This window comes from Ceratotherium simum, chromosome 4 (assembly GCF_057802395.1).
Source record: "Ceratotherium simum simum isolate JZ-2026a chromosome 4, ASM5780239v1, whole genome shotgun sequence".
Taxonomy (NCBI): domain Eukaryota; kingdom Metazoa; phylum Chordata; class Mammalia; order Perissodactyla; family Rhinocerotidae; genus Ceratotherium; species Ceratotherium simum.
Window position 1 is genome coordinate 41160179 of NC_141903.1, and position 27782 is coordinate 41187960.

Below are 27782 nucleotides of genomic sequence, written 5' to 3' on the forward strand. Positions count from 1 at the left end.
GCCAGAGACACCCAGTGAAGGAGACCACCCGTTTAGGCCTAGCAGGGAGACTCCACACGCTTTAACCCAGCTCCGCGGGAGGCAGGCCCTGGGCCGGTGGGAACCTGCGTTACCTCGGCCCGCCGGGAGACCCAGCAGAGGACGTTGTTGCAAAACGCAATTTACTTTTTTTACTTCTCAAAAACTCCGAAAATGGCTGCTAGTAGCTTCGCTACGGGGCAAACTGTCTGCTAATCTGGAATGCAAACTCGGCGCACAGGGAGGTTTTCCTGGCGCTTCGCCCCCGGCCATCGCGGGGCTCTGCAAGCCGCGCGCGGCGTGAAGAAGGATCGGAGGCTCCGGAAACACTGTGTCGGGAACCAGGAGCCAGGAGCCGAGGAGCAACAGTCGTGGCCGCCGCTCTGCATCCGCGCCGCCTCGGGCGCCCCGGCCCCGAGCCGGGCCTGGGACTGCCCCACGGGCTCGGAGCCCGATTTGACAGCCCGCGCGGGCTTTGCTGGGGGACTCGGGGATCACCTCGTCCACCCAGGCTTAGGCCCTGGGCCAGCGCCACCCGCCACATAAACTCCCCCAGCAGGGGAGGGTTGTTTTCCAGCCCCGAGGCCGAGCAGGAGGCCCAGGACCCCGCGTGTCTTCTCTGAGCGCAGGGGACCCCGGGCCACCGCTCAGCTAACCGAAAGAGGCCCCCTCCTCGCCGAAGGCTTCAACCGGGCGGGATTTCCAGCAAAGGCTGGACACGCGTGTCCCTGCGCACGCACACATCGTGCGCACGTCAGCCCCCCGCCGCCCCGTGCCCGGGCGCACGCAGGCACTCCCGGGTCCCCGCACACGCCCGTGGGCACACGCGTCCGCTGCGGGCACTAAGGAGCCCGGGGAGGTAAGAGCGCAGTTCGGGAGCAGGAAGCGGCCCGGGGCCCGGCCTGGGCGGTGTCCCGGGCGGGCCCTGGGGGTGGAGCTCGCCGGGCCGGGCGCGCTTGGTCGGGGCGGGTCCGCGCCGCCGCCGTCCGCGCCGCCCCGCCCTCGGCCCCGCCGCTCTCTCGGCTCCTCGCGCTGCAGCCCCCGCCGTAGCCGCCGCCGAGCCCGCCGCCGCCTCCTCCAAGGTAGGCGCCGGAGACGGGCCCGGGCTTTGCCTGCGTCCCGGGCCGCAGGCCGGGCTCCTGGGGAGCTGAGGGGGAGGAGATGAGGGAGGAGCGGGCGAGGGCGAGGGGCCCCGGGCCGGGCCCGAGGGGGGAGCGGGAGCGGCTCACGCGGGCTGCTTGGTCAGCGGAGGGCCGAGCAGGCCGCGCGGGCGGGCGGGCGGCGAGCGGGCCCGGGCGGGAGAGCGGGAGGACGGACATCCGGAGGCGCCTGGGGCTGGGGGCCAGAGCCCGCGGGGACCTGCGGGCGGAAGGGCACGGGCCGCCGCGTGGAGGCCGGGCCGGCTGCAGATCTAGGTGACCTTCCCCGGCGGTGCCCTCAGGCCCTCGGTCCCGCCAGCGCCGGTCAGGCAGGGACTTTCCCGCTACCCACGCTCGCCCGGCCGGGCCTGGCCCTCGGACCTGTGCGGGCCACACCGTCCCGGTGGGGATGAGCTCATGTGACCACCGTGGCCCTGCGCCCCCAGCCGCGCACGTCCTGTCCGGCCTGCCCGGTCCACGCCCAGAGAAGCTGGCGCCCGGCACTGTCCGCGCGTGCCAGCGCCTTCCGGGGCGGAACGGCAGGCCGAGAGCCGACTTAGGCCGCAGGGGCCTGGGCTGGGGCCTGGGCAAGAGGTTAGGCCTTGGCGAAGGGGGCCCCTCTGGGAGCGCCTTGGCCTCCTTGGCCTTTGGAAGTATTCCCAGTTTGATCGTTCATTCATTTACTAAATGTGGTGGTGCGCTCAGGAAACTGGTCCAGAGCCCTCTGGATTTGAGGCCGCAGCCCTAGTGACTGTCCAAGGTCACGCAGCTGGGAAGATACTAAACCTCAGTTTTCTCATCTGTAGAGCGGGAGCAATTATATCTCTTTCTCACTGGGTTTTAGGAAAAATAAAATGAGTTGATTAATGCGAAGCTTTTAGAACAGTGCCTGGCAAGGAGCAGGCCTCTGTAGAAACCTTGGCATGCACCCTTGAGGCTTTGGGGAGGGTCTAGCCCATCCCCTGCAGACCGTTTTGCTCCACGTGGTATTCTGGAAAGAGTTCAGTAAACGTAGCCCTGTTATTTTAAACATTATTATTAAGCATTTGTGTGCCAGGCATTGAGTAGCTTGCAGATAATTCGTGAAAAATCCTTTAAGTTCACAGACAGACAAGGTCAGGCTGGAGCAGGAGGTTGAGTGTGAGTGCAGACCTGGGCTAGGCCTGGGCCTGTACCACCTGAGGCCCCCATCCCCTTGACCAGCTTCCCCTCTCCAGAGGAGAGAAGGAAGTGGGCTCCTCCTTTGCCTAATATGCTGTTGACAAGGCCAGGGCCGACTGCCCAGGGCCTGCCTCCTTTCTCTCCACCCAGCTCTGGACTGACCCTCTGGACAGGGTCAGGCTTAAGCCCTCTGCAGCTTTGTTTTCAGTGCCTGGGGTAGAGCCACCTGGCCCACAGTAGGTACTTAAAGGGTCTTTGGGGGTAAATGCACTCTTGCTTTTTGTCCAAGAGTCGACTCTTATTGACAGAAAGGTAGTTTTACCATTCCAGCATGTGGCTTATAGTAGGTGCCCATTAAGTGTTTGTGAATGATTGGATGGGCATGTGAAGTGGCGGCAGGCCTGGGCCATGGTCCCTTCATCCTGGACATCCTTCTTGAGGGACACACGCATCTCACTCACTTCCAGAAAATAATAGCCTTACGTAGCGGAGAATCCCAAATATTTAAGAGCTGCAATGGTATGTGCAGCCCTAGAGCAGTGAGAGGCAAACTGTTTCCTAATTTGAAATAACTGCTTTAAACACATTATCTTCATTCTGTGGCTTTCCAAGTCCTGTGGGGAACTTGTTGAACTGGTGTTTCTGGGCTTGCAGGGGAGGTGACATGGGCGAATGGGATTCTCTTAAAGGCCTTGGGCCTGGCGCCTCTTCTGTCTCTGATGGTGGGTGGGTTGATGGCTTCTGCTGGAGTTGTCCTGAGCAGGTTTACAGGAGGACTGTAAATGGGGACGGGTACGGGGGACTGCTCTCAGTTGGTTACTTAGTTTTATTCCTGCTGTTCTATAGGCTATAGGCAGGGGCTATTTGTAGACACAAACCCAGGGGCTCAGGGGGACCATATGGTGAGGAATTGCCTGTGGGCCTCTGGTCCTGCTGGACATTATGCAGATGTGGACCACGACCTCCAAGCTGGTGGTAATGAGGGCCCTTCACCCCCACCTTTACTGGTTAGATACTCCTGAGTCACTGAAGTCCACTTTACCCTGGATGGACTTTCTCACTGTGTGATGTCTTTGGTGGTCGTGACTGAGAGAGGCGTGTGTGGGGCTGAGAGCCAGCCCAAGCCTGCAGGCAGCCCCTCAGGGTGCCTAGAGGGCCTGTAGCCTTGGGCTCCCCACACACTCCTCTGGTAGTCCCTGAAGAAAGGTGACCAGTGGGATCCTCAGCGGGGCCTGGGCACAATCCTCCCTTTCACTGCTTGCTCTCAGGGGCGTGGGGGTGAGTGGGCACTTACACCCTTTACCCAGAACTGTGCTGGAAAGAGTCCTGGAGAGCAGATGGAGCTTGCAACACAGCTCTGACATGAGCCGTAGGGTCTAGTACAGGTCACGTTGCTTTCTTGTTCCTCAGTTTCTCCACTATAGAGGTGTGATTGTCATCATGACAGTCATTCTTTATTGAGGGCCTGCTCAGCACACTCCTGGGGGCTTGACGTGTTGTGTGACATTGAATCCACCTTCCTACAAGCCTGGGGAGAGGGGTGCTATTGTTTCCATTTCAGGGGTTAGGAGGCTTGAGCACGGAGGGGTGAGGGAAGCACCCCAAGGTCACACAGCTCAGTGGGCGTGGAATTGGGATTCAGGGCTCCAGTGCTGGTGCTTTCACACTGCAGCTGCCACTCCAAGGGGCCCTGGCGAGGAGCTAATAGATGTGAATGCCGTTTGAAAATCAGGATTTGCTGTTCAGAGGGGAAGTGTCCTTCTTTCACATGGAGCAGAGTGAGCGTGTGCGTGGCCCGGTGTAGGCTAGCTGTCAGTGGAGTCACCCCTGTTGGTTGCAAGGACAGTGGGCCTCTTATCAGGAGAAGGGGCAGTTTTCCCCGGGATGAGGTGGGAGGCATTCTTCCGGGACCTGGCTGGACGATCTTCGGCTAAACAATACCTCATTATGTTCGGGGAGGACTCTGGACCCTGTGGTTCAGGGTGACCTTTTGGCAACCTGCACGGCAGCCATAATTATAACAAGAAATATATAAAATGAAAACCTGTAATAAAATGCTGTGTTTGTTGCATACTTACTGGGTACCAGCCACTGTACTAAGTGCTTTATATTAACAGTCTAATTCGGCCCTCATAGGGATGCTGAGTCAGGTACTCTTTCCCCATATCAGAGCTGAAGAAAAGTGAGGTGCAGACAGGTTGTGACTTGCCCAAGGTCACACATCTAGAGAGTGGTGGAGTAAGATTGGAACTCGGGTCTGCTTGACTCCCGAGTCTGTCTGCCCAGGCACAGTCTATTTTAACCCTGCTGGGTCAAGCCAGGCAGTGAGGCTCCAGGGAACGTGAGGTGCCTGAGGTCAGGCAGGAGTCCTGGGTGTGCCTGGGACCCAGACCTTGGCATGCTGCCTGCCAGCCCAGGCCTTCTTCCTTGATGGGTGGTGGGCAGGCTGCCCCCACGTCAACTACATTCTCCTGAGGCTTGTGGAAGGCTGTAATGCTGGTGGCCCGGCTCCCAGGGTGTTTTAAAATAGCAGCAACGCCTGGAAAGCCGGGCTGCCCTCTGTGAGACTGTCGTGGCGGGGGTGGTGGGGAGGAACAGCTGCACTGGGAACATAGACCTGCCAGCAGAGCATGGGGCATCGGCTTTGCCAGCGTCCCTGAGACCCAACCAGGGGCTGTTCTCCAGGGCTGCTTCTTCCTGGTGAGAAAGTGTGCTGTAGGGGTGTGTGGGAGGCTCCTGATGTGTTGGTCTCACACATTGGCTTTCAGAGCTGGGCTCCTGCTGGGGAAGTGGCTTTTCCTGGTCCCCAGAATTGGGGGGGGGTGCTCTTGCTCTAGTCTCTGGCTGGTCTGATGCTTCTCCTACGGGCTGGCCCGGTTCTGCCCTGACAAACCACCTAGAATGGTGTTAGAGAAGCAGCAGAGCCAAAGGCTTTCCTGCAATTCTCCCTTCCTAAGGGGAGTCCAGGATGGTGATGGTGATGGTTGCTGTGTGCGTCGGGGTCCTTGCAAGAATCAGATGCACACTCACACGAGGTAATCAAAGAAAGCATAATGAAGGGATCATTTGCAAAGGTGTGGGCAGAGTATGGGGCACATGACAAGGGGTGTGGTCCTTGGGTCCTTTGGAACTGAGAGGGGACCCCTTGGCAGGAGCTGTGGCCTTGGGTAGAGAAAGGTAGTCACTGTCCACCTGAGGCCCAGCAGGGAGGGAGCCTGGGGGGATGAGTACCCCAACCTCGCTCTCCCATCTTCTGCTGGTGCCTCCTGTTGGCCAAACCCAACCATAGCCCATTGATAACAATCCATAATGATCAGCTCTTAGGATATAGAGCAGGATGGAGGAGGAAAGTGGGTCTGGAGGGGCAAACAAAATATCCAGAATAATGGACTGTGGTTACCACTACCATTTATGGAGCACTCACTGTGTGCCAGACATTCCTATGTGCTTTACCTATTTAACTTAATCCTTGCAACATCTCTGGAAGGCACTCTTGTTAGCCCCATTTTATAGATGAGCAAAACGAGGCCCTGGGAGCATAAGTTTTAAGTGCCTTGTCCAAAGTCACACAGCTGGAAAAGGCTGGTGCTGGCTAGAACCTCCGCCAGGCTCATAGCCCTGTCCAGTAGTCACTGTGCCCTGCTGCCTGGGCACCCGGATGGGCTGGGAAATGCTGTGGCAGGGTGGCTCCTGGTGTTTAAATTCTGGCCCTGTTATATACCCTTGCCCTTGAAGATGTTGTCTTTCAACCCATTGGGTGTTACCTGTGTTCAGAAGACTTTTCCGCTCAGCTGTTCCTGACTGAGCCTTGGGGATCTGTGGCCTATTCCCTGTGTCAACCATTGCAGTGGTTGTTGGCTTTCTGGGTGCACCAAGGCTCACCTGCCTGGATCCTTCTGAGGGAGCCTCTGCAGAGAAGAGAGCATACGTCAGAATGGGAGTTCTGGTGGGTGCTTGGTGCAGGGAGTGAGCCCACTCTTCTCAGGGGCATCTGAGGGCTGCCCTGCCTATTTGTTAGGTGGCAAAATGCTGAGAGAGAGGGAAGGAGGCTTTTGAACAAGTGCCTCAGGTGATTTAGGGAGCTCTGCCCTACCCCTGCCTTCTGGGCAGGGTGGCCAAAGCCACAGGTGGTCACCTGGGAGTAGAGTGTGCCCCCACAGGCCTTACCTGTTAACCTTGCCGTCTCAGTGTAGTTTGAATCTGTTCTTGGAACTTGTACAGTCATGCGCTGTGTAACGACATTTCAGTCAACAACGAACCGCAATAATGACGGTGATCCCATAAGATTTGTATCATATAGCCTAGGTGTGCAGTAGGCTATATCATCTAGGTTTGTGTAAGTATAGTCTACGATGTTCACACAATGAGGAAATCGTGTAACAATGCATTTCTTTGAACATTTCCCCGTCGGTAAGCGATGCATGACTGTATAGACACCTTCTAGGTAGCTTTTCCTTCTGACACCTCTACTGCAGCAGCATTTTAGAATGTGACTTGTTGCAGCATCGTAAAGGCAATATGGCTTAATTTCAAACACATTGATTGGATTTTTCAATTTTCTGTCCTTAAAAAAATAAAAGATCAATATACACAAACAACTTAAATAGTGAAGTAGACTACAAAATGAAAATCCTATTTTACTCCATTCCTTTTCCTAAACCCCCTTACTTTTCTAGAAACAGCTCCGAGGCAGCCACAATTTACAGATTGGCTCGAATCTTTCCACATGCTTTTTCACCCATACACAAGTGGGTGAACATATAGTGATCTGTATGTAAAGTTTTCCTCTACATGGAATTACAAACTTCTCTGACTTGCTTTTTTCATTTCACTATCTCATACATAGTTTTCTATGCCACCATGTATAGATCCACCTTTTTGTTTTTGATTACCACATGGTACTCCTTAGTTTGCAAGTACCTCAATTCTTATTCATTCATTTCCCTATCGATGGACATAGGGTTTTGTGTTACAAATAACGCTGCAGTGAGCATCCTCCTGTACACATCCTTGGATGCCTTGGGTACTAATGTCGAGTGGGTTCCTAGCAGTAGAATTGCCACTGTTGTTAGTGTGTGCCCACTTAGGCACTGCCCAGCGACTGGCTCCAAAAGGGCTGTTCTGTACATAGTACTCCCACTTGATGTGAACGGGAGTGACTGTTTTCCACACCAACAGTAGATATTGTCATTTACATTTTTGCCAATCTGTTGCTTGAGTGAGCTTCCCAAACACAGATGTGTCAGTCACTCTCTCGTGGCTCCCTGAGGCCCTTAGAATAAAGTCCCTGCTTTTTCTGAGGTCAGGAGTGGCAGTGCTCACTTCTGAAGGCGCTTGGTCTGCTAAACCTGAGTTCAGCTCTCCTTAGGCCAAGGTGGGGGTGGGCGGTCCTAGTCATGGGTCTCCCCACCCCCCCATCCCTGGTGGTGCTGCAGCTTCCCTACAGAGGGAGTTCCTGTTTCTTGGTTACATTGTCATTTACTCAGTCCCTACTGTCAGATACTAAGTTTCTATTTTTTTCCTACTTAAAAATACTCTGATGTTGGTTGTGCATTTATTCATTTACGTTGAATACCTACTATGTGCCAGGGCTTTGCATCTTTGTACACATAGCTTTTTCCATATTTTGGATGAATTTATGCATGACAGGCTCTGGGATCTTTGAGTTCAAGGGTGTGATTTGGGGCTGGGTGTGCATTTGTGGGGGTTGTGGGGGCGCTGGGAGCAGAACAGCTGTCACTGCCATGCAGCTGATGAGTCAAGGAGGATATGTCTCCCCAAGATGGAGGTTATGTAAGTGTTGTGCAGACCATGCTGGGCGATATACTATCTCTCCCCTCTGAGCTTCCAGTATGGGCTGGATTTTCATTCCTCAGCTGGAGTGGAGTTTGCGTAATCTGTTCAAGGTCAGCCAGGGAATGGTTGGGTAGGTAGGCTGGCAGGCAGTGGAGGGGAACCAGGGACTCCTGTCTCCTGGTGTGACTTATTGGTCCTTCTCAAAGTCGTCATTGACTGCAGGTAGATCTGCTCAGCCTGGCCCTGCCCATCCCTTGTTTCCCACTTATCCTTGGGAACCATGCTCCCAGGCTCTGCCTTGAAGCCACCACCCAGGCAGAGACCTGGTGATGCCTCCCCCAGGCAGCATTGTGATTTCCATCTGTCCAGGGCTGGCTGCCTTGTCCATGTCAGAGGGTCCTGCTTCGTGCTCAGTCTGTAGAAGCTGGGCTTCTGAAGGCACCCAGGGTGGATGCAGCAGAGACAGATGGTGGGTGACTTGGAGCTGATCTGGATGGAGGGAGGGGCCAGGGCCAGGGTTCAGCCTTCAGTGCAGGCAGGGTGTTAAGTGAGAAAGCAGAATGCCAAATTCTCTTCCCTCCAGTCCCAGCCTGGGAAAACATGATTGGAAATCATTATTTCTACAATAAAATTGTTTTTGAAGCAGGTGCTGAGAACTGTGTAAAAATGGGCATTTTCTTGGTGCTGTTTGCAGAGAAAGCTGTTCTCAGAGAGGCAGAGCTGCCTGATGCCTTGCCTCACTCCTGTCAGATAAATGTAGCAGGAGGGTGGGGACCGGGGAAGACTGCACAAAAGGCGGAAGGGGAAACTACAACTGCACAGCAATTGGGGCCCTTTAGTGAGGGGCGTCATCCTCCTGCCCTCCTTGGCGAGTGTTGCCTCAGGTCCAGGAGTGGAGCTGGCTCCACTCAGCCAGTGGTTCCTAGCAGCTTCTTTGCCAGGTGCTGTGCTGGAGCCACAAGGAGAGCCTGGCCTTATCTGAGCTTTCTTGTCCTTGGGTGGTAATCTCCTTAGTGGCCGAGTACTTTGGGGTGATGTTGGCTGTGGGTGGAGTGTTTTTTGACAGGTGGCTTTGCTTGTTCAGTTTTGGGGATTAGTGATGAGAGAGGGCATTTGGGGAACATTAAATGATGAGTGTGCTGCCTTTTTCCTGAGGGACGAGCCAGTCCAGATGTGAAAGCTGCTTGTGTCTGGTGAGATGGGTCCTGGAGCCAGGGGAGGGTCCTTGGGAAGGCCCTGGCCCCTGAGGTACAGGGAGGTCTTAGCTGACCCAGAGGTAGTGCCACTGGACTGCTCTTCCCCTCACCCCGGGGCTGAGTTTGTGGCCCAGCTGGGGAGGCGCCAGCCCTGAAGAGGGGTGCTCTGTCCACTGATACTTGTTAGTGCTGATGGGGTGGAGAATGTTCTGGGCCCTTCGGTGAGACATTCTGCAAGTTTCCTTGGGGCTACATTACTTCGGCCTTCCATCCAGGGTTGTTTCGTTGCTTCTCCTGGGAGGGGGCCAGGCTCATCTGTTGCTGGGGCATGTGCCTTAGGCAGGCGTTATGTCTGGAGGACGTGGTCCAGGACCTCGTTGCCTGGTCTGTCCCTGGGGTGGGTGTGCCTATGCGGTTTGTTTGGGGTGGAAGAGGAACAAGTCAGGAGAGGGGAGTCCCTAGACTTGAAAGAGCCAGTGGGAGCAGCCTAAGATGGATCTTCTCCCATGTTCTTTGTGCCCTGACCCTAATAGACTGAGCTGCCCATGGTTCCAGCCTGATTATGTGCAAGAAATAACAACAGCAACAAAAATAGGAGAGCGTAAACAGCTCCCTGGCCTGCTCCTCTCGGCTCAGACACGAAAGTGAGTTGGGAGAGAATTAGCAAAACTTCTGAAAAAAGTAAAAATAGGACCTGGAGCACAATTTTATAATTTAAAATTGTGGAGGTTTATAGTTGTTTCTTTTATGACGTACTCATTGGTTCTCTGGGTTCCTTGCAATGTCTTTGAAGTTAAGGCTTGGGTCAGGAATGCAACTTTTAATTGTGATATTGTTCCCCTGGGATCACCTGAACCACTTTTCAGTGGGCTCCCACTTACCAGGAACATGCCATGCAGGTGTTTCTTCGTGTGAGCGCATGTATATGTGACTTTAGATGGGGTGTGTGCAGATGTAGTTTGGTATTTAGGTATACTGTATTTTAAAAATTAATGGAACCACCCTCAGGTTAATTGAATTTCTGACTAATTGAGGCTAATGATGTTGGAGATGGAGAAGATGCAGAAGATGGTGCTTTCTCATGGTCCTTCTCCTCCTGGATGGAGCACACAATGTGTGCTGTCCTGGATTAGGATTTTCATCCTATGTACATAATGTGTCAAAGCAAAGCCTCCCAGGGACACAGTGTGGCCTTTAGGGCAAGGACTGTTTGAATTACTCGCCTGCCTTGAACCCTGAGTTGCTTAATAAATGTTTGTTGACTGACTTAGTGAATATGCAACAGTCCCAAGTAGTACTTGATAGTTGTTTTGAAAAATAAAGTCACATTGGAGCTCAGTAAATGTTGATTTGAATAAAATTTTGGGGGGGATGTGGTTGCATTTCCTTCCATGTGAAGAGTTGCCTAATTAGTTAGGTTTTAGTCTATTCTCTGTGAGGAAAATGATACTCTAAAATTAGATTCTCCCCAAATGCAAAAGTTTTGTGAAAAGTTGGGTCTGTTCTGGCACATAGTAGGTACTCCGTAAATATTTGTTGAATGAATGAAATCAGAACCATATGGAAAATAGGTTGCCATGAAAAGCTCTGATTTCTTCTCAGGGCATTTAATGGCCTAGCAGTTAACATTTTGTAAGAAGATATGTTTTGTTGGCAAGAGTCCTGTAATCCGGGAAAGTAGCTGGCTCATGGGAATGTGTCTTTAACAATTAATTCATTCAGCAAATATTTACTGACTCCTACTATCTGGAGATGCCAAGGAGAAGAGCTCTAAAGTCAGGCTGATCTGCTGTCAACAAAAACTTTTTGGATGTCTCAAGCTCTGGCCACAAAAAGAAGCATGAGACAGCACAGGCTTCTGTCTCCACACCTGGGAGAATAAGGTACCTGGAACTCAGTGCTGATGATTTTTATTGGTTGTTAATTATATCTAATAATTGATGGAAAAATTGATGGTAATCTCCATAATTAATAATGTATTTATTCTGTTGGTTCTTCCTTTTAATGTAGCAGAAGATGGCTGTGCCTCCCACCTATGCTGATCTTGGCAAATCTGCCAGGGATGTCTTCACAAAGGGCTATGGTGAGTGTTGTGTGGAGTGGCCTTTTCAGCTCACAGACTAGGCTGGCATGTTTGGGATTTTACCCATCACAGTTTGAGAGACCTGGGTCAGTCAACTCTCAGAACTTTCATGTTAGGGAAAAAAGATAAGCATTCTATGGCTAGTAAAGCAGTTTTGGTTGTGCACCCAGTAGGGGCAGGCTCACGAATTGCTGCACATGAGTGGACACTCCTGTCTCCTCTCCCAGGCACAGAGCAGCTCTGCGGATGTGCCGCAGTGGAGTGTGATGTCTAAATTTAGCCTGTCCTTAGGCACGTGCCCACTCTGTCACATACCGTTTTCTCAAACTCCGCTGGGAGCGCAGGTGGGGCCCAGGTGGAGCCTGTGCCTCTTCTGTCTGCCGCTGTTCCATGGCAGCTGAGCTCCGCACACAGGCGGGCAGTAGTGGAGACGGGCGTCCTCCACATTCGTGGCATTTTGAAACAGCATGAGGGAGGCAGAGATGCTGCTCTCGAGTTAGTTACTTAACCTATTCACAGTTATTGTCTTCTTTCCTTAGGATTTGGCTTAATAAAACTTGATTTGAAAACAAAATCTGAGAATGGACTGGTAAGTTGTCTGACCCACATGGAGCATAAGTATGTATTGTAGGTTAATAATAAATAACTTCATGGCCTTGGTGGCAGTTTGTGGTTGTCACGTTCATTGCTTCCCCTGGGGGATGGGTAGTCCAGGGGACCCACACCAATAGGTCCCCAATTCAGGAGCTGTTAGTACTCACAGGAATATGGGGTGGGCTTCAGTTTTATTTTTCTTTGTGTTTCTTATTTCAAAATTGACCTGTGTTCAATGCCATATAATTATTTAAAAAAAAATCCTAGTAGTCCCTTTTAGATTGTGCATGCGGTAATTGTTGGAAGGAAGAAGTTGTGCATTGCATTACTGCAATGTCAGCTTTAGCTCAATGCTTTTTCTCTGTACGAGGCTGGAGGCAGGATGGAAGGAGCAGTCCCTTCCTGTCCAGACTAAAGAGTTACAGGGGAGGAAGGAAGCAGTCTCCTGATAAAGAATTCCCCAGGAGATTCCTTTAATTAGCAGGCTCCTTTAGCCCCATCTGTACTTTAAATATCTAATTGAATTATAGAATTAGCTTTTGCCCCACCCATTCAGAGTCTCACCTCTTGCACAAAGGGAAGGATAGTCTGTTTGGGGCTGGAGTGATGTAGAGGGAAGTGCTGGTGTGCAGGCTGTGACTCTCTTTCTCCTTTAAAGGAATTTACAAGCTCAGGTTCAGCCAACACTGAGACCACCAAAGTGACGGGCAGTCTAGAAACCAAGTACAGGTGGACGGAATATGGCCTGACGTTTACGGAGAAATGGAACACTGACAACACACTAGGCACGGAGATTACTGTGGAAGACCAGGTAATGATTGCCTGCGAAAAGACACGGTTTTATTGATTGGCATCTGCTGGCCTGCCTCGTGACTAAACCTGCTGGCACATTTCTCTTCTGTTCAGCTTGCACGTGGACTGAAGCTGACCTTTGATTCATCCTTCTCACCAAACACTGGGTAAGGATCTCATGTTTTCTCCACAAGGACATTTAGCAATGTTTTATAATAAGATTCTGTGCTGTCTGTTATTGTTCTCCTGGCCTCAGCTGTAGAGGCTGCAGGAGGTTCAGTATTGCTCCATTTCATGTGAGTGAGGCTGCTGGTCATGCAAGTGGCCAAGGCTGTAGGGTCATGGGCAATGTTTGGAAGTGGGGCTACGCCGGTTACTGTTGCCAGCTCTAGTTTTTGGGCTTGGAGGGCCCTTTCCCCACTTTCCTACTTAGAGACACCAAGAGCGGGTGGGCTTACCTGCAGGGTGGACTTTTTGCCCCAGGCCTTGCAGCCACAAACAAATTAGTCTTGACGGTTCTTGGGGCACATCAGGAGGCAAGATGGCATGCTGGTCTGCCTCAGCTCCTTGGTGCTTCTCATAGTTGCTAGAAAGGTTTGTTCTCTTCTAGAACACACTCTTGTTTTTTTTCACTCAGAGCAGTGGGTCTCCTAAACCTGGGGAAGGTTGTTTTGTACACTGATGACAGGCTCAAGGGCATATACTGAATTTCATTTTTTTGCCAAGGAAGATTTTCCCTGAGCTAACATCTGTTGCCAATCTTCCTCTTTCTGCTTGAGGAAGATTTGCCCTGAGCTAACATCTGTGCCAGTCTTCCTCTATTTTGTATGTGGGTCGCCACCACAGCATGGCAGCCAACAAGTGGTGTAGGTCCTCACCTGGGAACTGAACCCAGGCTGCCGAAGTGGAGCGCGCTGAACTTAACCACTAGGCAATAGGGCCAGCCCCCAGGATTTCATTTTTTGTTTTTTTAAAATTGTGGTAAAATACACATATAAAATTTACCATCTCAACCATGTTTAAGTGTACAATTCAGTGGCATCATGAATTCATTTTTTGCCATTCCATATTATTTTCCTCTCTCCTTCCTTTTTTCTCTTCCGACAAATGTTTATTAGAGGGAGGATCTACCCTGTTTTGGGTGCAGGGGGACCACAAGGGACTGAGCAGACAGGGCTTCTGCCTCTGGAGGTTATAGTCTTTTTATAACTTGGTTATGGATCATCTGAAGACTGTTGGCTAGGAGCTGAATTTACTCTTGTTCTCATCTCTGCTGTAGTTTCTCCTGCAGGAGCCTTCCTGCTTGTCCACTTCTCCCCAGGCACCCTGCTGTGATGGGAGGAATTGTCCAGAGAGACCCTCTGATAGGACGAGGGGCTGGAGGATGTGCCCACAGGCTTGAATTTGCTGCCTAGGACTTTGCCTGCTGCCCTGAGATCGCACACTTTGGAATTTCTAAGGAATTTTCCACTACCTTTGGGAGATTCACAGAGAAGTCTCCAGGTCCTGCAGTAATATGCATAAGAGGAAGATTTTTTTTTTTTTAACTTTTTATTTTGAAATAATTTTATACTTAACATATACAAAAATGTTGCACAGTGTGTAGACTTCCCTTATATCCTTCACCTAGCTTCTTCTAATGTTAACATCTTACATAACTATAATATAATTATCAGAGCCAGGAAATTTATGTTGATAGCATACTGTTAACTAATGTGTTGTCCTACTGATATCTTATTTCTGGTCCATGATCCAGTTCAGGATACTACATTGCATTTAGTTGTCCATTCTCGTTTGTCTCCTCTAATCTGGGATGTAGTCTTTCTTTGTCTTTCATGACCTTGACACTTTTAAAGAGGATTGGCCAGTTATTTTGTAGAATCCTTCAATTTGGATTTGTCTGATGGTTCCTCACGGTTGAACTCAGGTTATGCATTTTCGACAACCACAGAAGTAAGGTTGTGTTGTGTCTGTCTTGGTGCATGATATCAGGAGGTATATGTCAACATGCCTCACTATTGGTGATGTTACCTTTGATCATTTGATTAAAGTGGTGTTTGCCTGGTTTCTCTATAAAGCTACTATTTTTCTCTTTGTAAATAATAAGTATCTTGTGGAGAGATACTTGGAGATTATGCAAGTATTCTATTTCTTATATTTTGACTCACAAATATTAGCATCCATTGGTGATTCTTGCCTGCAACAATTGTGTTTGGCAAATGGTGATTTTCTATTCCCATAATTCCTTCTACATTTATTAATTGAGTTTCAACTGTAAGGAAGAGCTCTTCCTTCTCCATTTATTTATGTAATCAATTATTTATATCAATGTGGATTCAAGGACATTTAATCTATGGGTTATAATCCATTACTGTAATTTATTTTGTTACTCATGTTGTCCCCACATATGGCCATTGGGAGCACCTTCAAGTTGACATCCTGTGTGTTTTTGACAAGCCCCTGTCATTTTTTTGAGCAATTCTTCAGAAGATGTACCAGGCTCATCTTCTACTTGTTCTTCCCTAGTCCTATCTGCCATTTCTCCAAGAAGCCTTGGTTTCTTTTATTGAAGAATGGTGTTTAGAAACCAAGATTGTGGGCGCAAGGTGTATACATTGCTACTGGGTATTTGGTGACTTGATGGAGATTGGAAATGAAAGCTGGCTTACCAAAGCGACTGAGGGATATAGCCTGGGAAAGCATCCTGGGTTCCGTAAGGAGCAAGCCTGCAGACCTTGTCTAGGGACCAGCACCCACCCTGAGTACCTACCACAGATAAAGCCAGCTTGTTAACCACAAATCGGAGTCATTCCTCTTTCATGTTCTTGTCAAACTCACACCACTGTTTACATAGCTTTTAAAAAATCCCAATAATATCTGAAAGAGGAAAAGCTCCAAAGGCGTAGAATGCTGCATTAGAGAAGAAACCTGGGGAAGAACCTGAGTCACTGCCCCAGCACTGCCCATTCTCTGGGACTTGTGCCCCTGGCCAGAATCCACTGAGACAGTGTGTGGAGGGGCAGTGTGAACTGTCCAATGTGGCTGGTGCACAACACTGTCAGAGGCCCTGCCACAGGCATTGCACTTTGTGGGCAGGGGCAGTTTTTTACCTAGTGGTTATAAGATGCCTGATTTTTACATTTCCTGGTCTCCCTCTCTTTCTAAATGTCAGCCTCTGAGCAGCTGTCTTTTCATCAATCACTCCACCAAGCTTGGTGCCAATTGGATACTTGGCCAAAAGCCAGGCTTCTCTCAAAGAGCAGGAAGACCAAAATAGGTTTAATTTGAGTTTTTCTTATTGGGAGATAATTTGTTTGGTTGTTGGTCTTTCCTTCAAAGCTTGTGAAAATGCACAGAAGCAACTTGAACGAAAGTTGCAAGTTTCATTGTCACTTGGAAAGGGTGTTGGTTTTATTTTCAACTATGACCTCTGAAATTCTTGAAATTTTTGAAATTGTTGTCTTGTTGAGAACTTGGAATGTTTAACCTTTAATTTTTTTTTTTTTTTGCTTGCTGAGGAAGATTCACCCTGAGCTAACATCTGTTGCCAATCTTCCTCTCCTTGCTTGAGGAAGATTCACCCTGGGCTAATATCTGTGTCAGTCTTCCTCTATTTTGTATGTGGGTTGCCACCACAGCATGGCCACTGACAAGTGGTGTAGGTCCGCGCCTGGGAACTGAACCCGGGCCACTGAAGTGGAGTGCGCTGAGCTTAAGCACTAGGCCATGGGGCTGGCCCCACCTTTGAGTTTTCATTATGGAAAATTTCCAACATACAAAAGAAAGCTGAAAAGTGTATTAAATCCTCATCATGTTCCCATCACCTAGCTTTAATAATTATCAGCACATGCCCAGTCAGGTTTTATTTATACATCCATAATCAATCCCTCCCAGCCTTAGATTATTTTGAAGTAAATAACTGATAGCATATAATTTCATCTGTAAATATTTTAATATGTATCTTGAAATAAGGTTCCTTTTTTTTTTTTTTTTGTGAAGAAGATCAGCCCTGAGCTAACATCTGAAGCCAATCCTCCTCTTTTTTGTTGAGGAAGATTGGCCCTGGGCTAACATCTGTGCCCATCTTCCTCTACTTTATATGGGACGCCACCACAGCATGGCTTGACAAGCAGTGCGACAGCGTGCGCCCGGGATCTGAACCTGTGAACCCCGGGCCGCCAAAGCGGAGTGTGCACACTTAACTGCTGCGCCACTGGGCTGGCCCCAATAAGGTTCCTTTTTTAAAAAGCATAAACACAATATCATTACATTGTAAAAAATTAATCATAATTTCTTAATATTGTCAAATCTCAAGTTTGTTCAAATTTACATGATTTCATGAATTTTTTTTACAGAATCAAAGATTATCCATGCAAAATTGCAAAAATTCGTTTATATGGTTCCTAAATCTCTTAACTTGTAGATTCTTTTCTGTTTTTTTCCTCTTGCAATTTATTTGTTGAAACGACATCGTTTGTCCTGTAGAATTACATACAGAGTAAATTCTGCTGTTTGCATCTCTGTGGTATCATTTAACTTGTTCCCCTGTCTCCCATATTTCCTATGAATTGGTAAGTCTAGAGGCTTCGTCACATTTAGATTCCACTGTGGGGGCAGGGAGGGTGCTAAAATATAAAGGATGCCGTATGCTTCCATTGGGATGCTCTCAGAAGGCCTGGAGTTTCTCTTCGTACATTAGTGCCATTCATGATCCACTCATTAGGGGTTACAAATTGGTGATAATTCCACTTTTGTCATTCCTTCTTCATTTAGTGGCTGGAATATTTCAATAAAGAGAAACTTTTCATCAACTATTTGGTTACCTTGACATATAGTTAGTATAGGAAAGTGGAATAAATGTTTGATCCCTTTTTTATTTACTGTTTTCAAAGTAACAAATTGGTTCTCTAGTCTCTCAAGATGACTACTGTGTGTGTGTTTTTTTTTTTTTTTCTTGTGAGGAAGATCAGCCCTGAGCTAACATCCATGCCAATCCTCCTCTTTTTGCTGAAGAAGAACGGCCCTGGGCTAACAACTGTGCCTGTCTTCCTCTACTTTATGTGGGACACTGCCACAGCATGGCCTAACAAGTGGTGCATTGGTGTGCGCCCGGGATCCGAACCCAGGCCGCCAGCAGCAGAGCGTGTGCACTTAACCATTATGCCATGGGGCTGGCCCCACGTGTATGTGTTTTGAATGTCATTACGAGTTCATAGATTTAAACATATTTGATGTTTTAGTCCATTGCTGATATTATTCTTAATGCTGCTAACATTGTCTCATGTTTGAAGCCCTTGGGAGCCTCTTCAGGTTAGATCTCAAGTCCTTTTGCTCCAATCCCAATAATCTTTGATAGCTTTGATACAGCTTCAAGCTCACCTTGCACATTTCTTGCCCCAACCTGGAATCTACTATTTCTCCAAGGAGCACTGGTTCCTTTTAGGAGGGAATGGTATTTAGGGCTCACAATCTGGGTGCTGGGGACGAAGCTGTAGTCTCAGTGTGAATGCAGCTGGGGTGGACAGAGCTGTGCAGTCCTTGTGCTTCTGAGCAGATCTAGTTTCTCCTGTCATCTCTGCTGAGAATGCAGCTTGCTGTGGGAGATGTCCATTTTGTAGCTGAAGGACAGAAACGATCAGGTGAAAGTAGTCTAAATTTTATTTGATAGATGTGATCTTGTCTCCAATGTTGACTTTTGGTAAAAGGCACGGTGATAATATATTTGCAGGTGACACAACTCACCTACCTTCCCTAATGATGCTGAGTCTTGAGTAATAGGCGAGGGAGGCACTGGTCTGGTCGTATATTTAATCTAGGATCAGCAGATTAGACCCAGGGTCTTGTCCCGTCAAACAGGGCTTCCTGGCATCCAAGACTGAGAGCCCCAGGTTCCACATCAGTACCTAGTTCTCTGAAATGTGTACTCATTGAGATCACTTGAATACTGAAGTAAAAGCTGTCTGTTGTATTCACTTAGAAGGGATCTAGTATTTGTTTGTTTGTTTACTAAGTGAGCCACAAAGTAAGAAGACGACCATCTCCTTGAAAGCTGCTGTTTAGATAGCTGCCTGCATGACAGATATATCTTTTCCACAGATTTAGAAAATAGCGAGGATGCATCTGTTTCATAATTATATGGTGGCACTCTACCTCATAATGCCTGCGTAGGCCACTGCATTAAGCGTAGGGAGAGGATAGTTAAAGAAAATTACTTAGTGCCTACTTTTCAAGCTTTTCCTGCTTGTGTTCTTACTTTGTTCTTTATTGTGGCGTTTCTGCAGACTGGATTCCGGCTGGAGAGAGGTTGCACTCTGCCCATTGTGGCACAGCAGCTGCTTAAGGGAGATCTAGGGCCCTGACTGTGCCCCCCTACCCCCCTATTGAAACTGGGATTATTATTTTTTTTTCGATTTGCATTTCTTGGCATGGTTGTCGCAAGGTGACTTAGCTTCTGAATTTAATACAATTTCTTTTCCTTCAGGAAAAAAAATGCTAAGATCAAGACAGGGTACAAGCGAGAGCACATCAACCTGGGCTGCGACGTGGACTTCGACATTGCGGGGCCTTCAGTCCGGGGCGCCCTGGTGCTGGGTTATGAGGGCTGGCTGGCTGGCTACCAGATGAATTTTGAGACCGCGAAGTCTCGAGTGACCCAGAGCAACTTTGCGGTTGGCTACAAGACTGATGAATTCCAGCTTCACACTAATGTGTAAGTGCACGTGAGTGTGGGCATGCGAGTCTGTGCAGTAGGAGAACTGTTTTGTATGATTTTTTTTCTAAGCTCGATTTTTAATCACTGTGAAGTGACTTTGTTGGAAGCAGGTGAGCCAAATGGCCTGCTAGTATCTGTCTGTTTCCCACCTACCCATTTCCTGAAGTGACTTAGGTTCTTTCTCTTCTGCGAACAGTAAATGTCACTGGTACACACAGAATGACTGGTCGGTTACAGCAAGGGCGTGATGTCGTCGGTCCAGAGGAGTGTCGTTGCCCTGCAGCTTTGTGGACGCTAGAGCTCCCTTCAGTTTTAGTTAACAAATGGGGGGGTGGGAGGGCAGCTTGCTCTCTTTCTCTGTATGATGCCTGAGGATCAGCTTGCTGTGCTTAGTGAAATGTAGACATGGGAGACAAATTACGAGACGGTTGTCTCAGTTAAATACAGTGTCTTCTCTGCATGGTGGAGCATTTTAAAGTTTATTAACTACAGGACAGTATAGTGAAGGGAAGAGAAAACTACAGGTCAATTTAGAGAGAGCCCCTTGCAGTCAAACTTGAGTGTTGAAGTAGAGTGCTGATTTAGGATAAGGGAACAAAAATTTCATCCATAAAATCCCAGTAGACTTGAGGAACTAACCTGTGGCATAAGTAGGGTACAACTTTACCAAATCTCTTTCTTGCCACTAGAGGTCACTAAAGAAGTGGCTTCTTAAAGACAAGTAAATGATATTAGTATCTAAACTAATAACATTTCCATTAATAAAATTTTTTGAGGAATTTTTATAATTAATATATTAATATAATTAATATATAATAATATAATAAATTGATATAATGAATAAATTTTGAGTCTTTTAAAACTAAAAAGTCACAGGAGAAGTATAGAGGTGGACAGTCCAGTGATTCCTGGGGGTGGAGAGGGGGTGACTACAGAGGGGTGGCACGGGGGACTTTGGGGGTGGTGGAACTGTTTTGTATCCTGATTGTGGTGGTCACATGAATCTGTACATGTGTTAAAATTCATAAAAATGTACACCAAAACAAGGTTAAAAAAAGATATGTAAATTCAAAAAAAGGAACATACAAAAAAGTCATAGGAAAAATACCACAAGCATAGAAGTGTTTTTTTAATTTAGAGTTTTGACTGAAATGGAAAGTGCTTCCTTGATTGGGAATTGGGAATTGCCACCAATTCTAGGAAGAACAGTGGCTGTTAGCTATTTTCCCCACATACCTGAGCTTAAGATTTTTAATAAGTGGACATGGTTTATTTTGGAACTGGTGTGGAAACAGCTGACACAACTAATCTGGGTTGGACTGGTGCTTGCAGAGGCCCAGATTTGTAACACACGTTCTTTGTACTTCCTATAGATGAATTTGAACAATGAATTCTCTCTTTATGGTTTTGAGAGCTCAGTAGAGGAAGGCAGTGTTGCTGGTTTTAGAATATATTGAAAAATCGGACATTTTTTAAAAACACATTTAAGCCTAAAAATTTCCCCAGTTAAGTTATACCAAAGACACTCAAAAATCTATTATTATTATTATTTTTTATTTTATGTTTTTTTTTGTGAGGAAGATCAGCCCTGAGCTAACATCCGTGCCAATCCTCCTCTTTTTGCTGAGGAAGACCGGCTCTGAGCTAACATCCATTGCCAATCCTCCTCCTTTTTTTTTTTCCCCAAAGCCCCAGTAGATAGCTGCATGTCATAGCTGCACATCCTTCTACTTGCTGTATGTGGGACGTGGACTCAGCATGGCCGGAGAAGCGGTGCGTCGGTGCGCGCCCGGGATCCGAACCCGGGCCACCAGCAGCGGAGTGCGCACACTTAACCGCTAAGCCACGGGGCCGGCCCAAAAAAAAAATCTATTATTTTTGACAAGCTGCTTCTTGTAGCATGCTCAGACTTTCTAAAGAAGTCAGGATTCCCCGTGAATCAGGTGCTATCTGGGCTTTCCCTGTACTTTCTGGAAGCATGATGTCTATCTGGCTGAATTCAGGGGAAAACTTAAGAATTTAGAGTGTATTTAATGAGCATCTATTTTAGGGAGAGTGTTTTGGTGAAGAGCAGATGCAATGAAATAGCAGCAGTTTGTTCTTGGGTTAGTGAGTTCTAAGCTCTTTGCTGGATTCCAAAGCACATGGGCTCTGCCTTAACAGTTTCCAATGCCATTTCCACTGGAAACACCCAAAATGATGAGGCACAACTTTGACATTGTTTTTGTGTGTGTGTGTTAAAAACATCAGGGAGGGGAAGAGGTCATTTCCAGAGGCTAGAATCAAGATGGTGTGTTTGGAAGAGAGGAAGGAGTTTGGCCAGCTGAGTTTCATTCCATTCTTGAAAGATAGAAACATTTGTATTGTAGCAAGTAGCTCCTTTTCAAATCCCACCAGGACCATAGATGTTACAACATGGGCCAACAGTGTGCCAGGTGGATGAGCCTGAATTGTAGGTTAAGCTCTTCTGTGATGGCTGCTCCTCCAAGGGGCTAGGGCAGTTTTGGCTGTGTCCTTCCAGCAGTGGCTGTAGCTGATGGTGCTGAGGGCTATCACCTCCTCTGAGGAACACGAGAGGCCCAGCCTTTCTTGCCGTTTCTGGCTGTGTTCTCTGCTATTTGCTTCCCCTCCATTACCATTTTATGGAAGCATTTATAAAAGTAATAACATTAGCAGCAGAAGAAAGAAATCACTCCGAATCCAGAATCCCAATGACTTAGTTGCTGCTTCTATTTTAAAGAATATTTGGGAAGCAAACTTCAGGTTTCATGCAGCCTGGGTAGTTGACTGAGCTGCCTTTGGGTGTTCCCAGTGATGGTTGAAATAGCCTTTCCCTTCCTCTGAACCTTCCTGACTCTGGTGTCTGTTCCATTCCTATCAAGCTTCCAGTACCTTGTACTTGTTTTGTGGTCAGTTCAGTCCATTTACAGCATCCCTGCCCTCTGTTAAGACTTGGGCAGCTCTGCCCAGCTCCAGCTCCCCTTCCTGGGCGGCTTGGCATCTGTGCTGTGTTTGTTCACAGAAATGACGGGACAGAGTTTGGCGGCTCCATTTATCAGAAGGTGAACAAAAAGTTGGAGACTGCTGTCAATCTCGCCTGGACAGCAGGAAACAGTAACACTCGCTTCGGAATAGCAGCCAAGTATCAGATCGACCCTGACGCCTGCTTCTCGGTGAGTACTGGTAGAATCATGCATCGTCCAGGCCCCACTTGACCCTTAGGTTGGAATCCTTCTGGATTGCTGGAGTTCTATGCTTTGGCTGGATATTTTCTCACTGTGAAAAGAGTTCGAACTGAGTAAAATGATAATAGTACTTACTAGGGGTGCCAGGCGCTTTGTGGAGCCCATTGTTTGTGGGTTACAGTATTTAATTCGTACACAACCCACCCGGGGTAGGTGCCTTTTTGTTTTTTAATCATTCCATCCCTGTTTTCACAAATGAGGAACTGGGAGCTTAGAGAGGTTGAGTAACTTGCCTAGGGGCAGAGAGTTGGTAAGTCCTGGGGCCTGGATTTGACCCAGACTAGCTTGCTATGGAGCTTCCTCCTCTGACTAGCCCTTGTTCCATGCTGCAGACTCTTAAGGGGGTTATCTTGAACCCTAAGGTTTTAAATGTTCATTTTATCCCTCATTTTTCATTCTCTTGCCCAGCTCTTGTGTTGCATATTAAGAAACCAGGCCCTGGCATTGGGCAGTTGGCATCTTATCTTGCAGACCCTGTAGCATTGCTCATGGCCCCTTGGGGCCATGCACAGTTTTTGCATTAAATCCTGTCAAGCCCATGTCTGTTGTCACAAGGCACTGCCAGCTGCACCCCTTTTGGGGTGGAATGCGGAAATCTTATGTTGCAGGATGGTTTGTGTAATTTACAGACAGCCCATTTTAAGTCTCCTGAAATGGGAACTGAATTTGGCTCCCTTACTGTTAGGCACTTAAAAACAAAGGAAAAGGGGCCTCGTTATATGGATGGTATGAGCAAAAAGGAACAACAGCTAGATGGGGGGCTGACTGCCAGAGGGCCCTCCTTCCCCGGCTTTGTCTTTCCTATGGGAGATGTCAGGTCTGAAAGAAACATTCGAGCAGGAAACATGCATCTGGGCAGCCCCAGCTTTTGCTGGGACTTGTGTTCTCATGACCTGAGCTTGCTCTGCTCCTGATGCCTCCTTATTTCACCAGAAAGGGGTCAGCGAGAGGCCCAGATTTCCCGATGACTCAGGCAGGAGAATGAGGGCAAAATATTTATTGACTCCAGTGCTTTATTGAACTTCATTATTAACCAGTGTTGACTAAGTGCAGAAATTTGAGTGGCTAGGTCATTCTTTTGCTCCAATATACATTTTATATTCAGGCTTGTCAGTGCTGAACCTTCTTGGTGTCAGTATGATTTTTGTTTCTCTTTTTCATGAAGAGAAAATTCTAAGTGTTCTACCTTAAAAAAACCCTCAAAACCCCACCTGACATTTGCTCTAAACCCCACCTGACATTTGCTCTGTTTTCCCTTATCCCAATAAATAGATCTTGAAGAAATCTTCCCTACAAGAAAGGCTTTTATCGCTCTGGCTATAAATGAAATTGTCCTCACCTGTTATAACTTAAATACAGACCTACTCAATATAAATGGAATTGGACATTCATACCTTCAGGAATCAAATGTAAATAACAACTTCCTTTTAACTGAAAATTGTGTTGGCTCTTGGAGTTTCCTTTCTGAGACCTAGCTCCCAAATTTATTTCATATTGAATTTAATGGATCCCATAAACAAAGTGGTTGTGAACAAAGATAATTTGATTCTAAAGTTTAGAGATGGTTGATTAAAAAGCTCTTATTCATTTTGGAGATGGAAGTGTGAAGTACTTAACATTTTCACTCTGTCTTGTCTTTTCCTTGACTAGGCTAAGGTGAACAACTCCAGCCTGATAGGTTTAGGATACACTCAGACCCTAAAGCCAGGTATGTGTTCGTTGTGTGTGAAATTTGTTCTGTGGCTTAAACAAAAATTGTGGTGCTGGTTTCCTGCTTTATATTATTGCTTATAAAATGCCTGTAGAGTACATTGTAAATGAGTGTACATAGATTTCTATAATTAAATGTTTATAAAGGAGTGCAGAGTTATTATAAAACTTTTGGAGAATAGGAGAAGTAGTAAGCAGGAGAAAAAAAGGCCAAGGCTAACATAGATTACATTTTTGGTTATTTTCTTCCATCCTTTTTTCCAGTGAGTACAGAATGCTTGATACTTATTTCCAGCAGGTTCTTAAAACGAGCCTATAAATCATCCCCTTTGTAAAACTGGTTTGTAGGTTTCCTTTGCACAGTTGGCTGGGCCATTCCATGGAGTGTTAGAGCCAAGGGAGAGCTGCGGGAGATAATACCACTTTGGGGTTAGTCTGGTCAAGTTGGGCCTTTGAAACCTGGAAATGGAAGATTACATGATGCTGTAATTAAGCTATTAATTAAGCTGTAATTAAACTACTGGGAAAATACCAGTTAGTTGTGTGCATGCTGTGAATGTGAGTGTAAGACCTTGGAGTCTGATTCATGGTTGGGGTTTCGTTTCAAAGGGCTATTGCTGAGAAGCTTACTGCGTGTGCCAATGGTAGAGAGATTAATGGTAGCAGGGGATGATGAGAGGGAACAGGAAAGTGGAGTCCCTAAAGTGGATTTGGTAGGCTGTGGGATCATGATGATTGCTTCATAAGCTCATTCTAGCTGCCTGTTCATTAGTCAGATGGTGTTAAGTAACAGGGATTGAAGGGCCATGTGCTTTTGCCCCTGCTGATCACACACAGCTGGGACAGGTTCTGACTTGGGTGTGGTTTTGCCAGTGTGCTCCTCTGGCACAGAACACACAGCGTTCCTCTGTGTTAATCTTTCTTCTCTGTGTTAACCTTTCTTCTCTTTTCTTTCCTCCACCCCACCCCATTTCCTTTCCCCGATTTTTCCCCCTGCAGGTATCAAACTGACGCTGTCAGCTCTGCTGGATGGCAAGAATGTCAACGCTGGTGGCCACAAGCTTGGTCTAGGACTGGAATTTCAAGCATAAATGAATACTGTACAATCGTTTAATTTTAAACTATTTTGCGGCGTAGCTACCTTCAGAATTTAGTGTACCTTTTAATGTTGTATGTCTGGGATGCAAGTATTGCTAAATATCATGTTAGACTTCCAGGTTAAAGATGATTCAGCTTTAAGGTGTTACCTTTTCAGAGGTACAGAAGAAACCCAGTTCCAAAAAACGGTCCTTTCAGCTGTAGACTTGGGGGAACTTGGCGGCCCCTCTAGAGATGTCAGGTTTCTTTTTTATCTAGAAATGGCTGCAAGTGGAAGCTGATAATTTTTAGGCACTTGGTAAATTCGTATTGAGTAAATGAATGAATTGTGACTTCCTGAGAATTGAACCTTGGTTTCCTACCCTAATTACGGAGAGGCTCATCGTTGGATGGTGTGTACAAACTCATCTGAAAGGGACTTTTTTAGACAGATCTTCACGACCTGTTTACACCCCAGTCCATCACGTCTTTTACACCAAAAGTCGTCTGCAGGGCAGGGTGGCTGTTTTGTGCCATTTTGGGGTGGAGAAGGTGGATGTGATGAAGCCAATAATTCAGGACCTAATTCCCTCTCATGTTGTGATTTTTTTGCCCTTGCCCTTTGCACCAGAGTATGAAATAGCTTCTAAGAGCTCCAGCTGCAAGCTGGGAAGAGTCTCTGTGACTGTAATCACATGGTGACAACACTCGGAATCTAAATTGGACTTCTGTTGTATTCTCGCCACTCAGTTTATTTTTTGGTAGTTTAAATGGGTACATTTTAGAGTCTTCCATTTTGTGTGGAATTAGATCCTACCCTTCAAATGCTGTAATTAACATCACTTAAAATAAAACTTGAATAAAATATTGAAACCTCATCCTTCTTCTGTTGTCTTTATTAATAAAAGTGTAAATCAACAGGGCGTTTGTCTGGTCTTGTTCTTTGGCCCCTTGCTGTGTGTGTGTGGTATTTTTAGTTTTCTATTGCTGCATAACAGATTACCACAAATTTAGTGGCTTAAAACAGTGCTCATTTATTTGTTTCACAGGTTTGTTGGTCAGAAGTCCAAGCGTGGTGTGGCTGGGCTCTCTGCTAAAGTTCTTACGATGCTGAAATTAGGATGTCTACCAGACTGTTCCCTGGCGCTTGGGGTCCTCTTCTAGGCTCACGTGGGTGTGGCAGAATTCACTTCCTTTTGGTTGTAGAATAATGGTCCCTATTTCCTTGCCATTAGCTAGGGGCCACTCTCCGCAAATAGAGGGCACCTGCATACTTTGCTGAGTGGTCTCCTCCATCTTCAAAGCTGGGACAGAAAAACTGCCTCACTGTCAAATCCCTCTCACACTTCAAATCTCTTGCAGGAAAAGGCCAAACCCCCTTTAAAAAGTTTTTTTTTTTAATTTTAATTTTTTTATTGAGATATAATTGACATATAACATTAGTTTCAGGTGTATAACAATGATTCAATATTTGTATGTATTGCAAAATGATCACCACGATAAGTCTAATGAACATCCATCACCACACAGTTAACAATTTTTCTTGTGATAACTTTTAAGCTCCATTCTCTAAGCAACTTTCAAATATACACCAGAGTATCATTAATTATAGTCACCATGCTGTACATTACATCCCCATAACATTTCTTTCATAACTGTCCCAACCCTTTTAAGGTCTCACCTGATTAGGTCAGGCCCACTGAGGATAATCTCCCATTCTTAAAGTCAACTGTGCCATATAACAATGTAATTACAGGAGTGATGTCACTATATCTCCATATTCACAGGTCCCTCCCACACTCAAGGATAGGGGATCATACAAAAGCATGGGTCATTGTAGAATTCTGGCATATATTTTTATTTTTAAAAATAACCTGGTTGTGGAAATTTCAAACATTTAGGAAGTAGAATGAATAGTATCAAACTCTATATATACATTATCCAGCTTCAACAAATATGAATATTTTTTCTATTCAATGACATGTTTTTAGGCAGAATTCCTTTTTATGGATGTTTGGAAGTGATAATTCCAAACAGGTATCAGAGTTCCTTTCAGCATTTTGTGTAACTGATCACCCAAAACCTGCTGGCCTCTGTCACACTGTCCTCATCAGGTTCATAAAGACCTGCAGCTATTTCAACGTATTTGTTCAGAGAGTTTGGCACGTAATGGTTGTTGGGTACATCCAGTCAGATAGATGTCGGGTACAGAATAGGTATTTTGAAATGTACAAAGGGCCCTCTGAGTAAGAGGGAATA

At 47.0% G+C, this 27782-nt stretch overlaps 1 protein-coding gene across 2 annotated transcripts; it reads left to right on the plus strand.

Moving 5' to 3' along the window:
• Positions 1 to 981: 981 nt before the first annotated feature.
• VDAC1 (voltage dependent anion channel 1) lies at positions 982 to 26401 on the plus strand. Of its 2 annotated transcripts, none has more exons than XM_004420197.3 (9): positions 982 to 1100; positions 11321 to 11393; positions 11933 to 11982; positions 12646 to 12798; positions 12894 to 12946; positions 19261 to 19488; positions 22514 to 22664; positions 24387 to 24444; positions 25446 to 26401. In XM_004420197.3, exons 2-9 carry the CDS (start codon positions 11327 to 11329, stop codon positions 25535 to 25537), a joined length of 852 nt encoding a protein of 283 aa, XP_004420254.1. In that variant the 5' UTR covers positions 982 to 1100; positions 11321 to 11326; the 3' UTR covers positions 25538 to 26401. The 2 variants fall into 2 exon arrangements, with proteins under 2 accessions (XP_004420254.1, XP_087285935.1); XM_087429809.1 differs by lacking the exon at positions 982 to 1100 and adding an exon at positions 11059 to 11193.
• Positions 26402 to 27782: the final 1381 nt, after the last annotated feature.